At 50.2% G+C, this 21206-nt stretch overlaps 8 protein-coding genes across 8 annotated transcripts; 1 reads left to right on the top strand and 7 right to left on the bottom strand.

Moving 5' to 3' along the window:
* Nucleotides 1–1236: 1236 nt before the first annotated feature.
* LDX57_007901 (uncharacterized protein) lies at nt 1237–2052 on the bottom strand (the record flags this gene model as incomplete). Its single annotated transcript, XM_046089618.1, has 3 exons — nt 1237–1501; nt 1559–1585; nt 1646–2052. The coding sequence occupies 3 exons, from the start codon at nt 2050–2052 to the stop codon at nt 1237–1239; spliced, it is 699 nt and encodes a 232-aa protein (XP_045945590.1).
* A 13-nt stretch (nt 2053–2065) lies between these two features.
* Nucleotides 2066–3749, bottom strand: LDX57_007900 (uncharacterized protein; the record flags this gene model as incomplete). The annotated part of the gene is made up of 2 exons (XM_046089617.1): nt 2066–2676; nt 2747–3749. 2 exons carry the CDS (start codon nt 3747–3749, stop codon nt 2066–2068), a joined length of 1614 nt encoding a protein of 537 aa, XP_045945589.1.
* Nucleotides 3750–6826: 3077 nt separating this feature from the next.
* On the top strand, nt 6827–7682 carry LDX57_007899 (uncharacterized protein; the record flags this gene model as incomplete). The annotated part of the gene is made up of 2 exons (XM_046089616.1): nt 6827–7127; nt 7182–7682. The coding sequence occupies exons 1-2, from the start codon at nt 6834–6836 to the stop codon at nt 7680–7682; spliced, it is 795 nt and encodes a 264-aa protein (XP_045945588.1). The 5' UTR covers nt 6827–6833.
* Nucleotides 7683–10043: 2361 nt separating this feature from the next.
* Nucleotides 10044–10214, bottom strand: LDX57_007898 (uncharacterized protein; the record flags this gene model as incomplete). Its single annotated transcript, XM_046089615.1, has 1 exon — nt 10044–10214. The coding sequence occupies one exon, from the start codon at nt 10212–10214 to the stop codon at nt 10044–10046; it is 171 nt and encodes a 56-aa protein (XP_045945587.1).
* A 2978-nt stretch (nt 10215–13192) lies between these two features.
* Nucleotides 13193–14746, bottom strand: LDX57_007897 (uncharacterized protein; the record flags this gene model as incomplete). The annotated part of the gene is made up of 4 exons (XM_046089614.1): nt 13193–13354; nt 13409–13861; nt 13917–14172; nt 14232–14746. 4 exons carry the CDS (start codon nt 14744–14746, stop codon nt 13193–13195), a joined length of 1386 nt encoding a protein of 461 aa, XP_045945586.1.
* Nucleotides 14747–16188: 1442 nt separating this feature from the next.
* Nucleotides 16189–16534, bottom strand: LDX57_007896 (uncharacterized protein; the record flags this gene model as incomplete). Its single annotated transcript, XM_046089613.1, has 2 exons — nt 16189–16355; nt 16411–16534. 2 exons carry the CDS (start codon nt 16532–16534, stop codon nt 16189–16191), a joined length of 291 nt encoding a protein of 96 aa, XP_045945585.1.
* Nucleotides 16535–17688: 1154 nt separating this feature from the next.
* Nucleotides 17689–18183, bottom strand: LDX57_007895 (uncharacterized protein; the record flags this gene model as incomplete). The annotated part of the gene is made up of 1 exon (XM_046089612.1): nt 17689–18183. The coding sequence occupies one exon, from the start codon at nt 18181–18183 to the stop codon at nt 17689–17691; it is 495 nt and encodes a 164-aa protein (XP_045945584.1).
* Nucleotides 18184–19342: 1159 nt separating this feature from the next.
* Nucleotides 19343–20693, bottom strand: LDX57_007894 (uncharacterized protein; the record flags this gene model as incomplete). The annotated part of the gene is made up of 3 exons (XM_046089611.1): nt 19343–19724; nt 19778–20153; nt 20201–20693. The coding sequence occupies 3 exons, from the start codon at nt 20691–20693 to the stop codon at nt 19343–19345; spliced, it is 1251 nt and encodes a 416-aa protein (XP_045945583.1).
* Between the last annotated feature and the right edge of the window lie 513 nt (nt 20694–21206).

The raw sequence follows: 21206 nt of genomic DNA, 5'->3' as shown, positions 1-21206 counted from the left end.
ACAGTAGGGCTAGCTCGCCAGGTAGGAACGTGCCTCGATCTACCTGCGATAACGACGATGCCGACCCGAAACCAGTATATCCCCATCACCTATGATCGTGTGCTTCCCGTCACTAAATAAGATGCTAGTGTCTCCCCACCGGGCCCCTGATACCTATCAAAGTGATCGCGAAACGGTCAGCGGGTTGTGATGGTCACCACTCCGCCCAATATCTCGTGCTGTGGTATTCTTGGGAAGCTGCCGGCGATACCTTAGCTGCAATCGAGGATCTGCAGGAGAACAATATCTGATTACCGTGGTTGGGAGTCGGCCCAGATCAATAAATAAATATATAGATATATATATATATATATATCAAACTGTTTCTTTCAGGGTTTCGCCAGTGTAGACTAATCATGCTTGATTCTATCCTCATACACTACGTAAGCAAACACTATCTTAGGGGAAATCTGCTATCCACAACATAATTAATGTAGCGCCGGCATTTGGCCGTGTAGGTATATCAGTATATTATATCATTGGCCATCGAATGAAGGCTATGCAATCTCTTGTGGCCAGTCTGCCAGCCGATGTCGGCCCACCGACGGATGATCCGGTGACATCCCCGCTATAAACGCCGTTTCTTGCGCTCTGGAGGCGGTTCCTGGAATTGCACAACCCGCTTGGTCCCTCTCGCGCAATAGCACCTTCTCCGAGGTGGCCATCGGTCGGTTTGGTGGTCGGACCGACCAAAGACCGCGTCGGCTTGTTGCTGGTGGAGGAACTGCTGCACGGTGGCTGGAAATCCCCCGATCGGGTGCTGGTGGGAGGAGCCGCTGAAAAGGACCGTCACTTCTTCATCCAAACTGCCGACAGGGAATCGAACCCGTTTGCGATAGTACCCGCAGACTGTACATCCGTCGTCCTCGCCCACTCGACCCAACCCATCGCCCCGGAGAGTGCAGACCTCGGCGCCCGGGAACTCCACCAGCACCCGCTCCATGATCCGTCGTGCCTGCCGTCGCGCGCACAGGATGGACCCCCGGCAATAGTACTGACCCCGGATGAGGGTAGGAGCCTCGTCTAGTTCAAAGAAAAAACACGTAGCCAACACCGCTCGGACCAGCTCGTCTGGTACTCGGTACGACCGGCTCGTCAGCGCCGCCAGTTGTCCGACATCGTCCAGCCGGGGCAAGTTGCCGTCCAGGGCATGGTCCAGCCGGAACGTACGAAACCGCATGGCGTGTGGAACATGGTTCAGGCCTTCCTTGTAGGCTGCAGTCCCGTCCATACACGGGGACGAGTAGTACGCCCGCCACAGACGAAGAGGGGCCGTGTCGTGGAGGCTACGGCCGGCGTGGCTGGGGGAGGCGTTCGAGTCCGCCGTCGATGGGATGTAGCCTGTTCCGACGGAGACGAGTAGATCATGCGTCCGGGCCGACGGCCAGACCCGGCGACATTCGCGCGGATTCCCCCGTCCTGGAAGGGGCCGAGCCCTGGGAGAAATTTGGAGTGGAAGAACCTAAAGCCGACGTGAGCACGCTAAACCAGTCAAGGAAAGAGTGGCGGTAGATCATACCCAGGAGCCGCCACGCTACATCCGAGACTTGGCACCCATCGTTAGTTAGCCTATGACGCGTTCGAGGAACAGGATGAAGCCACTCACACGTCCGACAATAAGGGATTCTGGGTCCCATCTTGACGCATCATGACCTGATATCCCGAATCGATGCCCATCCGCCCCACACCATGATAATTGGGGAAGACCACAGGCTTGCCGTCGGATGTCCGGCTAACGACAATTGCGAGACGACGGCCCCCGACCGATGTCGTCCCTGCGCCAAATACCCGACGAGTTGGCCCGCAAACAGTCCGAATCGTTTGATCCAGCGCGTCTGCGTCGTACAGGCTATCGTTGTAAAGGCCTATGACGACTCTCAGCCAGGCCCATCTACCCAGCGGGATACCCGAGGTCGGAAACACCTTCCGTGCAAAGCCAGGGAACTTCCGGTAGGCCTCTGCGGCGGAGATACTGTTGTGTACGATATCTGTCCCGATGAAGGCACCTGGCATGAGTTAACGATGGTCAGTCACGACTTGGCGGCACGACCGCCGTAGCGGCGACAACGGTCATCTCCGGGGCTGACCTACCTACGCTGACGCCGGCCGTCAGATCCGGAATGTCGGATAGTACGATGCTGCCCGCGAGCCGTCTCTCCAGCTCTTGCAGGAGGCCGAGGGTGATGATGCCACGGATCCCGCCTCCATCCAGTGCGAGCACGACGGGCCGCTTGGTCGATGGTAACTGCCGAACCGTGCGTTCGACCACACCCTGACACAGGGGACACTGCGAGAGATCTTGGTGATATTCGGCTCCGCGGGTCGGCCGTCCAAAGATGACCACGCAGGTATCGCAGAGCGCATGTCGACAGGGTAGCTGGTGTTCCGCGGGTCGGCCGAGACAGAACAGGCACATCGTGGGTAACGTGAGGCCGGGCCACTGTGCGCCGAAGCACTTCAGTGCCTCTTTCCGGATTGTGAGCGAGGTTCTCAGGGGGCCCATCTGGGCGAAACTGTCGATGAAAGCATCCCGAATAGCGTCACCATGTTGGGTCCAGTCTGGGCCTTTGTCCAGTTGCGGTGCTGTCAGCCAAAGATCCCGATACAAACTATCAAAGACGTGCTGGGGTCGGAAGCCTAGATGCGTGAGTGTTCGCGTTCGGCACTATCAGCCGCTGAGACAGGCAAGATGGTCAGATGCACTTACGATGCATCCCTGGAGGATAGGCGTCCATCAAAAGAGCCGACGCTACAAACTGACGGAGGTCGCGGGTCGGGCACCCGATCTTGCACGCCTCCCCGAGCAACTCTGCGAGGCCGTCGTGGAACGCAAACGGGACCGGCAGTCGTTCCCGAGCGAGGGAGAGACAATTGATTTGGGCAACCGGGTGCAGAAGACTTTGCACAAGGCACCTATGCCACATGAACTTGAGATGGACGGCGGAGAAGAGCAGGCCCTGCTTTATGCGTTCTGCCCGGCTATCCTGGAGTCCGTCTAGCAGGAGACGCTGCAGTGGGGCATAGAGAGCAGAGGGTGACAACTGATGACGATCGCGCAGGTCCAGGACCGATATTGTCGCCCGTTGCTCGCCCGCAACGTCGGAACCGGGCAACCCCGCCTCCACCGGGTCGGCGTTGTAGATGGCGGTTGGGTCCGTCAGGATCAATATGACTCGCACCAGGCTTGGTGTGTCTGAGGGGCTGGCATGGATGTCTCCATGGGTTGCCGCCAACCAGCTGGTCAGAGCCTTCAGCTCGTTCTCTCCGTCCGCGAAGAAACACGCTACGTGCGTCCACGGAAACACCAGTCTCGTGAGGAGGTGGTCTTTGATGTCGCACGGCGTTTCGAATCGGCCTTGCCGAACTGGGTACCGTCGAGAACGGTCGGCGGATGGCGCTATGGTGGACCCGTCAATCGTCGGTGGGCGGGTGAAACTGCTCTCGGTGAACCACACTGGATGCTCGGTATTGGCGGTCGTGGTACTGAGATGCAACCGGACCAGGCCAGCTGGTCCTCGTCGGGTAACATTGTTCTGGGGAAAGAGCGCACGCAGGGCTGCCACCCGACTGTCATTGCCCAGGAACGAGAGGACAGACGGGTACTGTGTGGCGGGATGGCTCATGTCCTGCACGATGTCATCCACCCTACCCGTATCGACCAGGGACCAGCCCGCTGCGTCGTCGTGTGTGAGGTCTAACCATGCTGCCATGGTAGTCCTGTGGTAGCCAGCTGTGTCCATTTCGTCTCTTGACTTCCGTTTATATACTCGTAGTGAAGACAGATCAAATGCACACCGTCTTGGTCGGATGATCAGGTTTCAATGGCTATGAACTGATGGCACCCACCAAATGTAGGGACTGGTACGCGGACCAGCCGTGAAAGGCCATCAGTTGCCGTCAACCCTCATTTTCCCAGGGCGGACAATACCTTGGTTGCAGTCAATGAGTCAAGCAGGCAAGGGAAGATATTCTAAATTGAATCTGGAACCCCCATCGGCAGGCGAGTTTCTTCTCTCCCCTCTGCTGATTTTTGCTGCGCATTCGCACGGTCATCTTTTGGACCACGAACATGGGTCCGTTTGTTGCTGGTCATGTATGGATGAACACCCCCTGGATCAGCCAGGCCGTTCAGCCAGACCGATTAACCAGCCCTACTATAGGACACACTCCTAGCAGCCTAGTGAGGTAAGGAACGCCATATAAATATGCTCTCCGAGGCCAGTCCACAATGAAAGGACTATATTTTCACGCCCTGCTGCGAACGGCCGTCATACCAGAATGAGTTTCACCAACAAGGCTCTTCATCGCGATGGCGCGATCCTCGTCTCGATCCATCTGGTTGGGCTTTCCTACTTCCTTTTCTTCCTCGTCTCCTTCTTGCTTTGGCATTTCCCAACGTCGCCAGGCACTATTGTCCAAACACAAGCTGTGACTCTGTACAGTAGCGGCGTCATACTTTGGTGCCTATGCAGCTTGGCCCACCGAGTCAGAGGGACACTCTACGGGAGTCAGGCCGTATCCTGGCTAAAGCTCGAGCAGGCCGGCACTCTATTCCTGATCTATACCACGACCGTTCCATTGGTGATCTTGTCATCTGACCAACACGGCTACCTCCGTCTCGCATACCTCTTTTGCTTGACTATTGCCGTCGTTGGTACCATGACCGACTTTCTTTCCCACCACTTATACTTTTGCCAATTCTGCCTGGCACTAGGTTCATTTGCACTACTGCCACCGATCTATATCCTCCGTCAACCTTGGACCCGTCCATCGCCACTCGTCGTCGGGCTGATACGGCTTGCTGGCTGGAACCTTCTGGCGGGGCTCGGCTATCTGGCAAGGGGTCCGGAGAGATTGGGTCTGGTGGGCGAGTGGAAGCCCAGCCTCTATCTGATGCATCTTGCTGTGATCCTGAACAGCATCTCATATGGCAGGTACATCTGGGACGCGGCGATCTGAGCTTGCATTGAAGAATATCGGCATGGGGCTCCAGATGCGGTCCAGTATTCCATGAGAGTGGACAGGGCAGTCTTATCCTCTTCGTACCAGGTTTGAGCAAATGTCATCCGCCCCTATCTATCGATGTATCTACAATCCATGCTCTATCGCTACATATAGTACAAAACAAAGTACAATCATCCAATACGAACCTTTCTGTTATTCTCGCTGCGTCAGTACGTTGCCCGTGTATCGCGAAGAAAGCCCCTAGCCCCTAGCCCTGCTAGTCACCAACAATACAAGTGTTCGCGCGAGGTTGAGCCGGAGGACTTCTTGGGACCTATTGTGGGAAGCATTTTGTATGCGGTTGATTCGGTGCTTGGACGCCATGGCGAAGAGATATGGCTGGACTAGGTACAGGGGGCACACACAAGACCTGTGGAAATGAGGCCACAAAAATGCCCATTCTTTGCTCCTCTTGTTGTGTCACAGGGTCAATCGAGATGGTGGATTCATACCGAGCTCCAGAGAGCACTTATCAACAAGGACAGTCGGAAGGTACATTCGGGCTTTTCTCTCGACAGTTCTAACTTCATGGATTAGCTACGGTCCAACAACATTAGAGGTTGCTAGGGATTTATCGAGTTTCTTTTTGCCCTGGAAAGACGTGCCCAGGAGGGCCATAGAAGTATAAGACCTCGGGCGGCTATCTTAATTCCATACATAGGACTTGTGGCCGCAAATGTACCGATCCTTTGTCGTGTAACCACGATTTGTTGCCAGATAGGATGACCAAACTCCATCATTACCAGCATCCCGTACTGCGTTGGGCCGACGCGAGGTCAACTGCGCCGCTGGGCAGAATCAATTGGGCGCTCTTGATCAACACCGCTGGTCACGACTGGCGACGCAGATTTAGAAAATCGGGCAATTGAGCAATTTTGTCTCCGAGCCTGACCCGTAAGAGATTTCCTGTGACAGTCATTGACCATGTGCTATGAATATACAAACCATTTTACCAGCATTGTGAGAGATACACAAATGATTCCATCCTACTGCAACATGAATACCTTGATTCCAACAAGTATCCTCAGTGTAGATGGTAAAGTCGTTCATTGTAGATCTCAGGCGCGAATATGATCTACCAATGTCAACTAATAACAGGCATCTCCCTAATGAATAGACCATCTTGTATTCATCACCCTCAACATATGCCCAGATCCTAGGGGTGCATGGTAATCAAGAATCTCATTTCAGGTCAGGCCTACAGCAGTGTAATTTAGTAAGATTGTAACTCTGTTGTTGGTTGACTTATCGTACCTTTCCGCATTTGTTTTTCCATAAATTCAGGCGACGGAGCTAGCGACCGCCACTGCCTTTCCCTCTCCGCTTCCCTATGCAGAGTCCGAGAGGAACCGGCTTTAATGTCGGTTCCGTGGGTTGGGTGATCCACCTCGTCTGCCTGTACCGCATGCTGTAGTCGCTCTGCAAGCCGTTGTGTACGACAGAGACATCTCGGTTGAGCCATTTACTCGACGCATACGGTCAAATGGAGGATAAGGACCGTATAATATCATGCGGACCACTTGTTGGATTCTATGTGCGTCTATTTATACCATGCTGTCGAGCGGGCAGATGACGGTAGATAATAACCGTCGGTTTTACGCTCGCCATAGTAGTGAACCGCATAAAGAGGGCCATGATGGTTGAAACCCTGGAAACCCGGGGAATACTAGGCCGTGACAAGATGGCACCAGCTTACCTTTTGCCCATACTTTAAGTATTCGGTGAATCAAAGACATCAATTATCAACGTGATGCCCTACGCATACAGCGTGTTTCGTCACTTGGTGTGTCATGCCCGTGCCAACATGGGCGTGTACGTGTAGGCCATTCTCATGCTTTGCTCGCCGGTGTATTTTGGTCTCCGACATGCTCCAAGGCAATCGTGATACCTATAAAAAAGGCACTACATCCCACTGGAGAGCCGTATTCATGGCAAGATTTGCTTCATCTCAGCAGCACGTAGCTCCAGTTATGTATCACCACCAGGCCAAGCGCAAGCGCGGATCCGAGTCGCCGCCGCCGCCGCCGCGAGGAAGGGACAATGATTTCCGGGCCCCACCGTCTCGAGCTCAACCATTGCCAAAGGTGAGGTCGCCCGACACAAGCCACGGAGACACCCGCTGACCACATTGACCTCAGTCGGCCAATTCCCCCTCCAAGGATGAGAAAACAGCGTCGACCGCAGAGCTGTTTAGGCCTTTAGCCGAGGAGCTGGAGCGGCTTGATGAGACGGACCCCGTTCTGGCCGCACAGGCGGCGCGCCTCGTGGCCCTCTATCGGCGCATGTGGGATTCCTACATCTTGAAGCACGCTGATAGCCAGCGGCTCGAGAAGGAGAATCGCCGACTGGAGACCAAAAACGCGTCTCTCGAGAAGGAAAAGCGCGACCTCGAGGGTCGCTACGAGGAGCAGAGGACGCTCCTTACCCATTTCCAGAAATCGTTTGAAAGTGTTCAAGATGGGATCACTAGGATTTGCGATAGCTGGAAGGATGCTCCGGCCGTGCTGCTGGAGAGCAGGGGTGAAGGTCGGCCGGTCGGAAACGACGGCCACGCCCCGGCTGATTCTCCCTCTATCACTCCAGCTGCCAATCAAAAGGCCCCGGCTCCCGCCTCGGCCCCAGTTCCGACAAAAGCCTGAACTCTCAGGTGGAGTAGTTATAGAAGTTGGCTACTGTTAGTTGACGTTGGTTTAGCCTGGGGATAGTGGATAGTATTTGTTTTAGTCCAGTGGGGCCCATTGCATTCTCCAAATGTTGTTTAGGTTCCTTTGAAGTCCGAGACTGCCACGTACATAACGTTACATACACGGACTGCCGGTTAGCATCCATCTTAGGCAACCGTGTCCATTGATTTCTGTCTTGGATTTTGTCCTCTTAACCATTTCAAACGAAGTAGTATGATATGCCTCTGCACAGAAGTTCGAATGATTCATCGGCTGGGTGTGGCAACTAGGCCTCGCAACAACACGCCCATCAAAGCAAGCGAAGGCATGTAAACCATGATGGATAGCCGAGAGCACAGCCGCAAGTATTTTCTCCTTCAAGACCATTGTATCATGTTTGCCAGGCCCAGTGGAGATGAGAAACTGATACCTCGACCGCATGGGCCCATTCGTGGAGCGAGACCCCTACCACCGCCGTGACGTTAAGGTGGCCAGACCCAATATATAGTACGCTGCATGCATCAAGCGTGCATGGAATGAGTGACATCTAGACGTGTGCCGGCCAAGCCAAAGGTAGCCGGCAGTCAAGATGACATAGTTCACCCCGGCGAGGAAAGGCAGTGCCTGAGATTTTTGTGTTCACGGCGCTGCCAGCCACGATAAGGAGAATCTTCGTGGTATGCAAAGCACCTATCGATAGGAAATAGGGAGTCATTGGAGTCTAGTATGGCCGTAAACAGTAAGATGAAATGGGTACAAAGATACAGCGGCTACTCAGTTGGTGTTGTGGCGTACTCGCGTTTGCTGAACGGACAATTACGGCCACCGCTATGGTTCAGAAGGCCAAGTTGAACCGCCGATAAGCTCTCGTCTCGGGGAATTCTGATCGGTTACGATAACACGGCTGGCGATAGCAACGAGAAGAGCGGTGGTGATTATGGGATGGGTAATTGGGGCAGACATGCTTAGACGCAGCCTGGTATTTCATATATATGCATTCCCGGCGATCGAACACTGAGAAGTCGTAAAAGCCTGTCGCACGTTTGATTGGTTTTGTAGCTTGTATGGGACTTAATACGGCATGAAACCTGCAAGGGAGGGATGGTATAAGTCTTCTCCATAGATCATGCTATGTAACGGCCCACTTTGGGACATAGCTCTTGAGAGTTACAGTTGGACTCCTCGGATTCCCGGTCCTGTGCGATTTATTTCCGGTTAGTATTAAAGCTGAATCGGCAGTTCTTTCCGCCAGCGGAGTACCCTTCTATTCTGCGGGCTAGAAGGTAAAGGAGCGACGCTAGATGATCACACTTTTCTGCCTCTCTGATGCTCTAATACTGCGTAAAGCATAAAGCCCGGCAGACTCGTACGCACTGAGCGTTGCCCAGACCTTCCTGCGCGCATCTGTACTGTGTCAACTGCTGGCGTCGTCATCCGGCTTACACCTATAAACGGTAGGAGTACATTACTTCAATATGGACTTCACAGGCTAACCTTGGTGTCATTAAGTTTCCACGTAAGCATTGTTCAGGGCCGACAGGATGTGTGTCCCAAACAGTGACGTCAATGAATTTCTCACGGTATTCCTGCGGTCACCGTCTCCAGCTCCACCGATTCCACCCATGTCCTGGCTGAATGAGCAACTGGCATCACTGGATGGCGTCGATTCGGCCTCAAGCGTTCCGGCTCCGCACCACAACAGTCGCGTTTACAGTGATCAACGGTCGAGCGATGCACTATGCACCGTGCCGATAAAGCAGTCCATGCGTTCATCGTGCCAGACCATGCGTATGTATACGATATACTGTTCCCAAACCTTGAAATAAATATTCTCATGCTACGGACACGACAGGACATTCACCAAGAAAGAGACCCGGAAGACAACCTACAAATAGCACGACGCCATATGTTGATTTCGTCGCCAGTGCGCCGTCCCTGGAAAACCAGCTCCGTGAGACTCGTATGAAGCGGCGAATGCTTGGCCAGAGAGGAAAACAATCTACTGCCGAGTATAGGACGCTCTCCGGGGAAATCGAGCAGCTCTTGGCAATCATACAACCGGTTCGGCTGAGGCCACCAAGGAAGAAACACAACCCTACATGAGTTCAATTGCGCATGAGGCTTTGGAGAACGAAAGGAACCAATCAATCATGATGTACGTAAGTGGTCGGTAAGGAGGCCTATTGATTCTCCGGTACATTTGAAAGGTTACAGTATCTAGGAGTCAAGGTTCTTATTTCCTGCCTAACGAGCTTGTCGGCATTCCACAAAGTTCATATACCGGAGCTGGAGACTTTGGCTGTAGTTGCGTATTGCTGTGGCTGATTCCTGGCTCTTTCACCCGTCCGCCTGCCGGTAAACCCACAGTCGATTGAAGCCAGGGGCCTTGCTGTAGGGCCTTTCGTGCGCCCGCACAGCCTGTGCGCCGCCGTGAACATGTGCCACGGGCTGGGTACTGCACAGAGGCTTCCCAATGTTTGCAGTGATAACTCGTAGAACGACGGCCATGGCAGCGCTCACATCTTAAATTCTCGACAGCGGCTTTTTGGGTATCATCACGCATCAAGCTGGAATCTTCCACTGCGGCCCGCCTATGGGGGGAACCCACACAGACTGTGACAAAGTAGCCGATCGTGGCGTCGTGCAGGTCACCTTGATCCTCAACTGAAGCAGTCCGATGCACCCGCCTACAAGTGGGGTACAGTTAGCATGGGGACCATGTGAAAGGGTACGCCTCATACTTGCGTCTGGGCCATAGCCAGATACGATGGAACCAGTTCATAGTACTGGAAATGCCGATGTTCATCGGCCACTTCTGGAGTAATCTGGGGCTCTTTCATGGCATGCCAGACGCTAATAGAATGGGTCTGCTTGACTATTTTCTACTTATTACTAAGCCTTATGTTAATGGCACAATCTTTTACTGCCCATTAGTTACAGTATTTACCCGTTCATATCGCAGTCCCTCTCGAAGGTGTGCCCAAGCTTGCTCTGTTGAGTATTTTCCTCCTGTTAGATAAGCCTAGCAAGGATCCTTTTTTTTTCAAACCCATGCGGTAGGCTTTGCTCTCCCTTATGACCCATACTAACAAATATGCCAATGACACTGAATCAGCCATGCCACCATGGTTCTGTTCAGCCTGGGGTTGCCCAGTGTCTATCCCAGCAATCCCTATCGATATACGTATGCCCTTGTCCAACTGTACCTCAGCTATATGGCACACCATTCTTTTCCGCAAAAATCTCTCTCGCCTCCAAGCGACAAAGGACGGTACTTATCAATATAGTAACCTCGATATAAAGTCAAGTCCCAAATGGGCTATACTAGGCACAACCTGAACTCTTTCAGGCCTCCGAAAGCTAGGGTGCCGGCCACAATCCTATTGGAGACTTGGTCCTGGCCGTATCTATCTCCGCTCAGACTTTGCGAGGCACGCATCCTAGGCGCGATTAGTCTTTCCGGTCACTACAATTCCCACACATTTTGATCGGCTCCAGCAAAAGTCTGCTTTACACGAAAAGCTCTCATGGTGGGTAACGTGCAGACGCCTTGCATGATCGCTGCGAAACACTTGAGGCGTCTGTTGCGTTTTAGACTTTGATTCTGTGTATTAATAATTTGCAACCCTTGGTGGGCATCATCGTCATGCCGAAAATACCCGAAGCTCCACATCGTCATCCACCACACCAGGGGCATTCATCTGTCTGAGCCGCTCCACTCTGGTTAATTTACTTGCCCATGTCCTGCATGCCGGCTCTCACGGCCCAACTGTTACCCACGCGATCTTCGATCCAAAATGCACTTCGTCAAGCCAATGCCAGGCGATATAGGGTGATGGGGCAAAGAACAGACATCACGGACAAGAATGGTACCATTTATTCACCACTGAACGTGGTCCACCTAGACCACAGATAGATAGCGGGGTTGTTCTCAGTCAAAGGATGAAACTAAGCTCGGGGCAAAATCATAATATCACAATGGGCTTTTCATAAACAGCTGTATACATGTCAAGATCGAGAATTATACCATGGCCAAGTGTGGGTATGGAAGATCATGCCACTTGATAATCAACGGGCAGATTTGCTCACCTGCAATGACTTTCTAGTTACTCATTGCAAGTCCTGGCCATGCATGGATCCATTTTGCCCGTAGTCGTCCAGGAATTCAACTTCTTGGCTGCTCATTTCCCTATAGACAAATTTTGACAATACTTTTTTTTATTCAACGCTTCTATAGTGGAAATCGACGTTCTATGGCAATTAAATTTGCTTACGTACTTGTTGATCACCAAGCGGAACGTTCTCGGTGGTGCTAGATGCTTCGCTACAAGTCCCTAAATCCTACACTGGGTTATCCACCAGAAGACGACGTGTTATTCAGCTTCTAGGAGTGTTGGCAGTGTTCCTAAGAGCAGCTACATCACGTAGCAGGACGACTTTATGCCAATAAAGCCTATCATGTGGTAGGAGGGGGGGTTGCTGCTTGCCCGTTATCCTGTATTCAGTGGCATATTTAGTGGGAAGCTAGTCCACTACAAGACATCCATTGCAAACTCTCTCTCTGTTCTATGTTGGTAGACCCTTTCCATCTGCACCATCGGAAGAGACGATTGATCGATCCATATTTATTCTATAGTATCATTGCATTCCCCTTCTACAAGAAAAATTACAGTATATCCACTGTCGTTTCAGCAATATGGCTAGGAGAAAATTAATGGCTCCATTGGCAAGTAAGTGTCTTTACATGTTCATAAACGTGGGATGAGGGCTAATGTTAGCCCAAGCAGGCAATCCTCGCCTCAACAAATGGCAGATGTTGCTTCAAATGGCCCACCAGGCAGCGGAGTCCCTCGAAAAAAGAGTTGATGCTCTTATATGCAGCAACAACTATCTTCAAGAGCAAAACTCTCACCTCCAAAACGCACAACAGCGCCTTCAGTCTCAGATGGTGGCAGAAATCGGTGACTGGGATTACAGGTATGCTCAGGCAATAAAGGAAAGGCAACATACATTTTGCGAAGGGTGTCACCAGCTGGTGCAGCAAGTCTACCTAACTCGGTGTTTCCATCTTGTTTGCCATTCGTGTTTTCCAAGATAGGTGGTCTTGTTGCTGTTTTGTAAGGCGTTGAATACATTACTTTAGGCCCACGTCCAAACGCAAGCACATTATAAGCATAATACATACTATGGAATGTATAATGCAGGCCTTTAATGATCCTTGATTCACTTGCCTCTAAGCTGGTATTATAGTCAGTATGACGTATGTTGGCACCTTTTTAGAGACCTTTGGAGCTGATCGTATCCACTTTTGGGCCGTTCTTATGTGTATACAAAGTTAGCCAAACGGCTTGCCAGCTCATCACAACTTGCTCCTGCTTTTCAAATTTCACAGTCTTCCATAAAGAGCCATGCGGTGGCAATCAACCACACCCCCGTTGGCCATCTCAACACAGGCGATTGCTATGCGCTTGGACAAAATAAAGTCCTTATAAATCTTCGAGTTGCTCTAGCGCCTGCGCCCGCGCCAGTGGATTTGATACGGCCCTATCTCCGCGCAAGACTGAGCTTCCAGGTGCCATGGCCATTCTTTCAGGTGCTGATACTGCAAGATATTTGGACATTGCCTTGCGATAGGAGCTTTGGAAGGCCTGTAAAACACAATCAGTCCCCAGACAGCAGTATAGCGGTATGACGAACCATACCTGCATCAGCCCAGCAATGTTACTCATGTAGGTGTTGATTTCGCCATCGCCAGCATGAAGAGCCTTCTGACGGAATGAATGACGCCGGATGGAGTCGATAAAGCCGCGCTGGTAGTAGGTGACATGGCGTCGAAAAGCCTCGGTGGAAAGAAACGGGTCCATGCCAAGGAAGGCATCAATCACCTGAATCAGCACCATCTGGCCACCTTGGACGCCGTCGTATTCTGTGTAGGTCTCACCATCTATCGTTCCAGCGGCCCATCCGTGAAAACCTTGGACGTAAGACAGCCAGACAGCCGGACTGACCGTGGAAGGCACAAAGGTCTTGTAGAACACCTGAAAAACCCTTCGTAGTTGACGGAATATAGACCGTACTTTCTCCGCACATTGCACTTTGTCTCCCCTCTCAAAGTAATCAATCGACTGGGCGATGTGGAGGTAGATGGGGACAGCCTTTGATGTACCCATGAGCTAGATATCCCGAAGCGGGAGAGCAATTCGGACCTACCAGCCTCTCCATCTCCACGAAAATGTATGTAAAGTGGTACTCCGATGACCGCACAATATCTGGCATCCCCTCGTTGATCGTATAGATCATTCTTCCACTCGTATCAAAATCGCAAAGCAGATTTGACATGGCGTTCCCCCCTTGTGAATATATACCGTATCGACGACAAAGGTAGTCCCACGGGATGTCCAACTCCACGGGGAAATCGATCACCTTATCATCCTGCGCAACCTTGACAATAGGGTTTGTGGCCCATCTATGCGCAAAATTTAATTAAGCCAACTCAATCAACTGTCCGTGGAAGTGGGCTCTCACCGGAATGCATGACGGCAGTAGGCAACGCAGGCAAAGAATCCGTTGCAGGCCTCCCGCGAGAATCCATCGCCCTGTGCCAGGTCGCAGAGAGCATTCTCCACCGCGTCCAGGTTAATGTGTGCTTGTAGCAGAGCCGTCATTTGACTGCGAAAGGCCCTGCAGCGGGACAGATTCATTCGGTCGTCGGTAAGGTGTACGTTGCTCGCGAGTTGTGGAGACATTGCGCGGTAGACTTCATGATACGGATGTAGTGCCTCGGGCCATTCCGCGTGGTGAACGGCTCGCGGAGGCCAGCTCCCAGCCCCGTCGGTCTGTATGAGGGTCTGTAGTCGCACTGCCGTCTCATGAGTAGTCCCGAGTGATTTAATCTGGTCTACAACAGGATGATGGTCCAGATCAAGCGGAGAGTCGCCGTTAGAATGCTGAGTCCGCTGTGTCTTTTGGCGAGTCACCGACAGCCTCATCCAGAACTCGTGTAGAGACGCCGCCATTAGAAATGCCAAACCGGTGAGCATCGTCGAATCGAAGTGCTCGAAGTAATTTTATGCGAAAGATGGTTGCCTTTGGGATGAAAATAAAAACAGAGAGGGGAAAAAGAAAAGAAAGAAAAACGAAAAGTGAGGAAGTAAAGACATTCCTGGGCGACTGGTACCTTGATATGTCTAGATATGTCCGGGATGACATGTGTCTACCAACCCATGTCCAGTGTTGCCGCGTACATTCATCCGTTTGCTTAAGGGTTTCTCAGGTGTGCGTTTACCGACACGGAATATGTGGCCGCAGTGGGCTACGGAACCCCTATGATAATTCGGGTAATAAGCCTATTTGGGCTGGAATGACTAACGAGCAGGTTGTTTAATGGGCAATTGTGTAGGTTCGAAATATGCACGCCCGTATGATAGATCCTGTCCATTCGAATGCCCAACTAACGACAACTGAGAGACGATATTTCCCGGGCAATATCCTTGCGCCATCAAATACCCGGCGGGAGTCCAAACAGGGGTGAGCGATTTCCCTCTTGCTTCGGGTGATTTGAGTGTCAATCGTTTTATTGAGTAGAGTCAGTTATGATAAATTGGCACGGACCTTTACTCATTCGGAGTTTTCACGGTGGCTGATGGTGAATTCGGAAGTCCATGGGGCTTGTCCATTTATGAGTTTTTTTGCTAAGCTGGCTCCTGTCTTTCCTTTGCCTGTGTTTGGAATGTGCATCCTTATCGGGAATTTCCCAAAGGTCCGGCCTTGTGTTTAGCCTGAAGTTTCACTTGCGAGCATTAAGCCTCTCTACAGTAGAACGTACGGTGTAGTACCAAGCTTTTGGTCAGATATTCGGGCAAAAATATCAGGGTCCAGAAAGGGTCAACGCAAAAGTATCGCGGACCCTGGTTACGTTAGCGTTTGCACGCAAGAACAGTAACTGGTGATATCCCCCTCCCCCCCCCCCCCCCCCCCCTTTTTTTTTTCCTTTGATGAAAATGCACAATTTAAACGCTCACCCCGAGTCAGACCACCCATGCATACAGTATATCGTCTGCGGCATGCACTCATTGGGGTTCACTCCTTGAGGGCGGTTGATTTAGACCATTATTGACCAACGACAGTTTCTAAGTACATTAGAAAAAGATTGGCATCATTGGTCCAGCCTTTCCCAACATTAAAAGATGTAGGGAGGTACGCAGATACTCGCCCCTGGAGCCTTGTGTATACCTCTCTCGGCCTTCTAGCTTGGGGCTCGAGGCGAGCTGCGAATCGTTAAGCACCACGATCCGCTGTTTCTTATCCAGTCGTATTATCTCCATTCAAAGTTTACAGGTCCACCGCAGGCTGTATGGTTGCGCCAGGCTTCTCTCGGGAGTCTGTTGTGTAGTCAACTAAGCCACATCCGTCTCTTCTATACGCCTCGCTCATCAAAGAAATACAGGCCAGGCTCAGATCCCCTCACTCCCCCAAGACGCAGTCACGGAAACTGTGCAATTGAAGAAGTCGCCACGGTCTTGATGCCCTCTAAGCTATCGACGCAGCCACGGGCCGCCGCGCTGCCGTTCCAAGCACAGCATCGAGTTCTGGCGGCAGTCCAGCGACGACTCGAGCGCTGCGTATTTGATTTTGCCAGAAGATGGTATCCTGATTTGTGTCAGTTGAAGGACTGGGACTGCGTTGAAAAGGTAGAATTGCATACCGCATTCCGGGCGCTGGAACAGGATGATCGCGGCCGCCTGGCCGGGAACACCACAACAAGCCCGAAGGAAGCCCTGGGCCAATTGCGAGCCCACGTGGTCGGTATCCGACATGCAGCAGTTCATCGAGAATGGCAAAGCCATCGCCAGCTCCTCAAAAAATTAGACACGGCGCATAGATTTGCAACGGTCTGGCTGAGCGACCGGCAGTGTGGAACGGAGCTTCAGCGGTGCCGGCTTCAGGTGGATGCCCTCTTCAACCAATGGAAGAAACGCTCTCGCTGCATCGCCGCCAACCTCGACGCACGCATTGGGCTGTTGAGCGAATCTGACAGGGCTCCGCTATCCGATAGGTATCGTCGCCTCCTGCTGGAGGCAGCACGGCGGCTGGCCCAGAGGAATCTCAATGACTGTGTTGCCCAGGCGGATCGCATCGTTCGTATCACCTTTTCTGCCATTCCCTGACCCAAAAGCAAGCGGATATGCAGTTCATTCATAACAAGGTCAGTGGCCATGGATCGCAATTGGGCTACTGTAAGAGACTGGGCTGTCCGGTTGACTGTGGTGACTTGTCGACTCCATGAACGCATGTTTCAGTCTTGACCGGGCAAAAGAACACGTTATCCATTATTCCATTAGACACGAAATTGTGGAAACAAAGGCATGGGTCGTTGCGAGTGGGCAGATAGTTTTGGGTGGAAGCGGGTGAAGAGTCGTGATAATGAACCTTGCTGCATTCTCAGGGTTTCAACCTAAGCATCAGACCTAGGAGATGGAATAAGCAATATTCGATTCGCCATAGAAATATACAGTAAGTAGTCTTTTTACTGATCTCCCAAAAAAATGCCCCAGAAGATTCGATTTTCATAGTGTGTCAATCAACATCTTACAGTATTTACGGTAGATACAGCTACGCGGTGCCATATCGCTTTATTACGCCCACAATTCTCAGCTCATTGGATGCTGCGGTTGCCAGGTGAGCATGTTTACATTGGGATGGAGGTGGCATAATACTGTCTATACTGCCCATTATGTATTTCCGTATAACCTCCCTAACCCGTGCGACCACTGTTCACATACCCAGCCCCTCCCAGGAACATGCTATCAAGACGATACCCACGTCAGACCATCGCCACGATTCTCTTGGACCATCAACGGCCATGCTGGCAGCGACAGCACCACATTTGGATCGGCGTTTGCAACGAATGGCGGACAATCCACCATCCTTGATCCACGATCATATCGTAGAAGTGGATAATACGGTATAGTGTTGTATGTGGCTATGCTCTGACATACCCCATTTCGTTGAAACTTTGGGTTCCTCTGGCGAGAACTAATCGCTCATGTTGTGGCAAAGGGGAGGAGCTAGTCGAAAGAGGAACGTCCGCATCTCGGTGGGCGGAAAGTGATAGGCAGCACGGATCTATTGTTTGAGAGCAAAAGTCCGATATCTGTCCATCGGGCTTCAGAGTCTCCAACGCATTGGGGGGGCGAAAGAACAGTGGCGATGGTGCGATATCGGCCATTTCAGGCTGTGCCTCGGGTTTGAGATAGAGCATGTCCGGCTCTCCTACCGAGACATCTGACCGCGGGGCTGCTTCCCCCAGGCGTGGACCTTCCGTCAAGCCTATCAGACCCTCAGCAGCTGACATCTCATCTTCCCCAATGTGCCACCCGGACAATTCTTCCTCTACCGTGTGCTCACCAGTAGAAGGGCTCACGCCTGGAGTGCGAACTCGGGCCTTATCCTGGGCTATGAAGCCAACATGATTCATCGCTTGATATATATGTCACTATACGTACCTGTTTTTCTACATTATCGTAAATTTCCTGTTATAAATATCGCCGCTTTATTGAGAACACTGTTACGACCACCCACGCAGTGCAGACAATGCCAGCCCCAGTGCGATATCTAGTGCGGATAGAACACCATAGTAGAATACACATTGTTATGTGATCCTTATATAATGCAGATTTTAATATTATGCAATGCGATAAGACTTGCTTAAATAAGATTTTCTTTAAATTATATAATATAACTTAAAGATAAAAATTCATTATATAATCAATAAAAAAATTAATAATTAATTCTATTTATAAATATCTTTATAATATAATTTTATATTACACATTTTTTTACATTATCTATATTCTTATAGACTCTGATCTAATAGTTTTAATTATTTAAATTAAATAAATAGCTTATTAAAATAATATAGTATAAAAATAATATAATAATTTAAAAAAATTCTTTTCTAATTATAATCTTTACAAATCTTTCTAATACAGTCTAAAAAAAATTATATTAATTGCTTAAAATAATAAATCTGTGTAAAAATTCTTTATACTTTATATATTCATAATAAAGAAAATATAAAATTTTATTAAATTACAAAAAGATAAATATTTTTTAATAAATATTAATATATTACTGACTAAAATCAAAGCCGCCGAAGCTAAATTGATAAAAAAAAGAATTTTATAAATTATAATATTATATAATAGTAAAAAAGGTTTGTATATATAAATATTATTAAAGAAATTAGAAAAGTAATTAATATATATTTACATTTTATAAAAGTAACAATTTTAATATAAATTTTTTTAACAAAATCTTAACAATATTTAATTGAATAAGAAAAAAAAATTTTATAAAATAGTTTTTCTATATTCGCATTATGAATAATATCTACAAAAACATCTTTTTTTCACTATAAAAATTAACATAAATTATTTTTTGAACATTAGCAATTCTAATTCTGCAATTGCTTTATCAATTGGAGTCATATTCATAAAGATATTGAGAGTTAAAAATTGTCAAAATATTGATATGCAATCGATTTTCGTGCGTCAGGTGGGGGCGTGCATCAGGTGATCAACCACAGTATGTACAATCACAATTTTGTCCCTCTCACAAGCAAATCGAGAACGAAATCATTCACTGGAATCACTATCTCCCTTTGCCTTCGCCATAGCTTCGTGAATCCCTTTGTAGCTCATATTGAAGTCCATCTTCGCAATGACTTCCTCAAGAGATATCTTATCGGATATAGCGCGTGTGTCTTCCAAGACTTTGCTGGCACGTGGTCTCCTAATGCTGTCGATTTGCTTCAGAATTATAGGGACATTTTCAGGACCCACCGTCGCCGTTAGTAAGCGGAAGCTCTCTGCATCTTCAATGGACATGTTGGCTCCTTGACCCTGCATTGGGGTCATAGCATGCGCAGCATCACCGATCAAAATGGCGCGTCCTTTGGTCCACGTGGGTAACGGATCAATGTCCTGGAGATCCCACATCTTGAGCTCGTCCGCAGCACTAGGTGTTTGTAAGAAAGGGCGCTGTAGAAAATCGATACCAGTGTTTCTTACCTGAGCATTTTACGGACAGGCTCGTGGAAGTCCCTGAATACTTCCAGCACCTCGTTCCGGTCAGCTTCAGCGTACCAGCTATCAAGGCTGCTCGCTCGGTCTTTGGGTGTGGGAAAGACGGCAGATAAGTTCATATATTGGGAGTTGCGCATTGCGTACGCCGCGATGAACCGGTGGCTCCCATCACGGGCTTCGATCATACACGGCCGATTCTTGTTTGTCGTAGGATCCCACCAGAAAGGCAGTTCACCCAGGACTTCCTTCGCTCTGTCCACTGAAAGGGCAACACGGTAGCATGTTGCCCCCATCTTCTTTGCCACGTATTGGTCGCTTCCGAGAATTTGTGCCCTAAGACGGGAGTGAATTCCGTCCGCAACTAACTCCAGTCAGTCCAGTCCATAATAGAGCGCTCATTAGACTTACCAATGACGACGTCCCCCTGTACAATAGAACCGTCTGCCAACGTCACAATGCCTTCTAAGGGGTTGATATCGACAACACCGTTGTTGGACACAAACTTGACAGGGTTAAGTGGTGTGCCGAGCTCGTCAGATGAAGCCATTGCAAGTCGGAAAAGCTCGTCTCTAAAGTCGGATCTTTTGAAGGTAAGCAAGTCGGCGCCGTACCTGGCGACAAAGTCGACTTCTAGGTCAACCCGCATATGCCCATCTTTATCAAACGACCGGTAGCCAGACGATATCACAGCGCCCGCGCGTTCGCGATCGAACCCAATGGAATCCAGTATACGTATCGCATTAGGGGACAAGCTAATACCTTGCCCTCCGGTTGCGGCATCAGGGCCCGCCTTTTCGTAAATCGTGACATCGTGAGATTCACGGATTATCCGAGCAGTAGCGAGACCAGCCAGGCCGGAACCGACGATGATAACCTGAAGTTTTCTGGTATAGGCAGCCATTGGTCGAAGGAAACTTGGAAGAAATGTAGTTGAGAGCCACAGGGCGAACTACTGTGCATACCGGCTTCTTAAATAGTTCTAATAATGCCTATAACCTGCCAATTCACGGCTCCGGAAGATATTGGTCGGTGGGAGGAGATGCCACTACTCTCCGAGGAGCAAAATCCGAGCTGAAAGACGGATCGGAGCGGCTTCGGCTTTTGGTGGGCCATCGGAGATGTCTACAAAAGGACGTAAGGATACGCATACGGATCTGCATGGTTTCCGTATGTCTTCTTATCTCCGTGACGCCAACCCATCCCAATACGGCCCGGAGATAAACTGTGGAAAAGATATTCGTGAAACCTTTGGTCAATTGGCTGGTTTGGGTATTTGATCGTGGAATCACATAGAACTTTACGATTGTCGGGTTCCTTGAGACCCTGCCAAACCCAGCATTTCCGCTGCGGCCAGGTTGTTCTCGTCTTTTTGCGTGGCGGTGTCATACCCACTGCCAGTCAGAAGCCCTCCACT

Source organism: Aspergillus melleus, assembly GCF_016097325.1.
Source record: "Aspergillus melleus strain CBS 546.65 chromosome Unknown contig4, whole genome shotgun sequence".
NCBI lineage: Eukaryota > Fungi > Ascomycota > Eurotiomycetes > Eurotiales > Aspergillaceae > Aspergillus > Aspergillus melleus.
The sequence above is the reverse complement of the archived record's forward strand: the minus strand, read 5'-3'. Positions and strand labels throughout refer to the sequence as shown.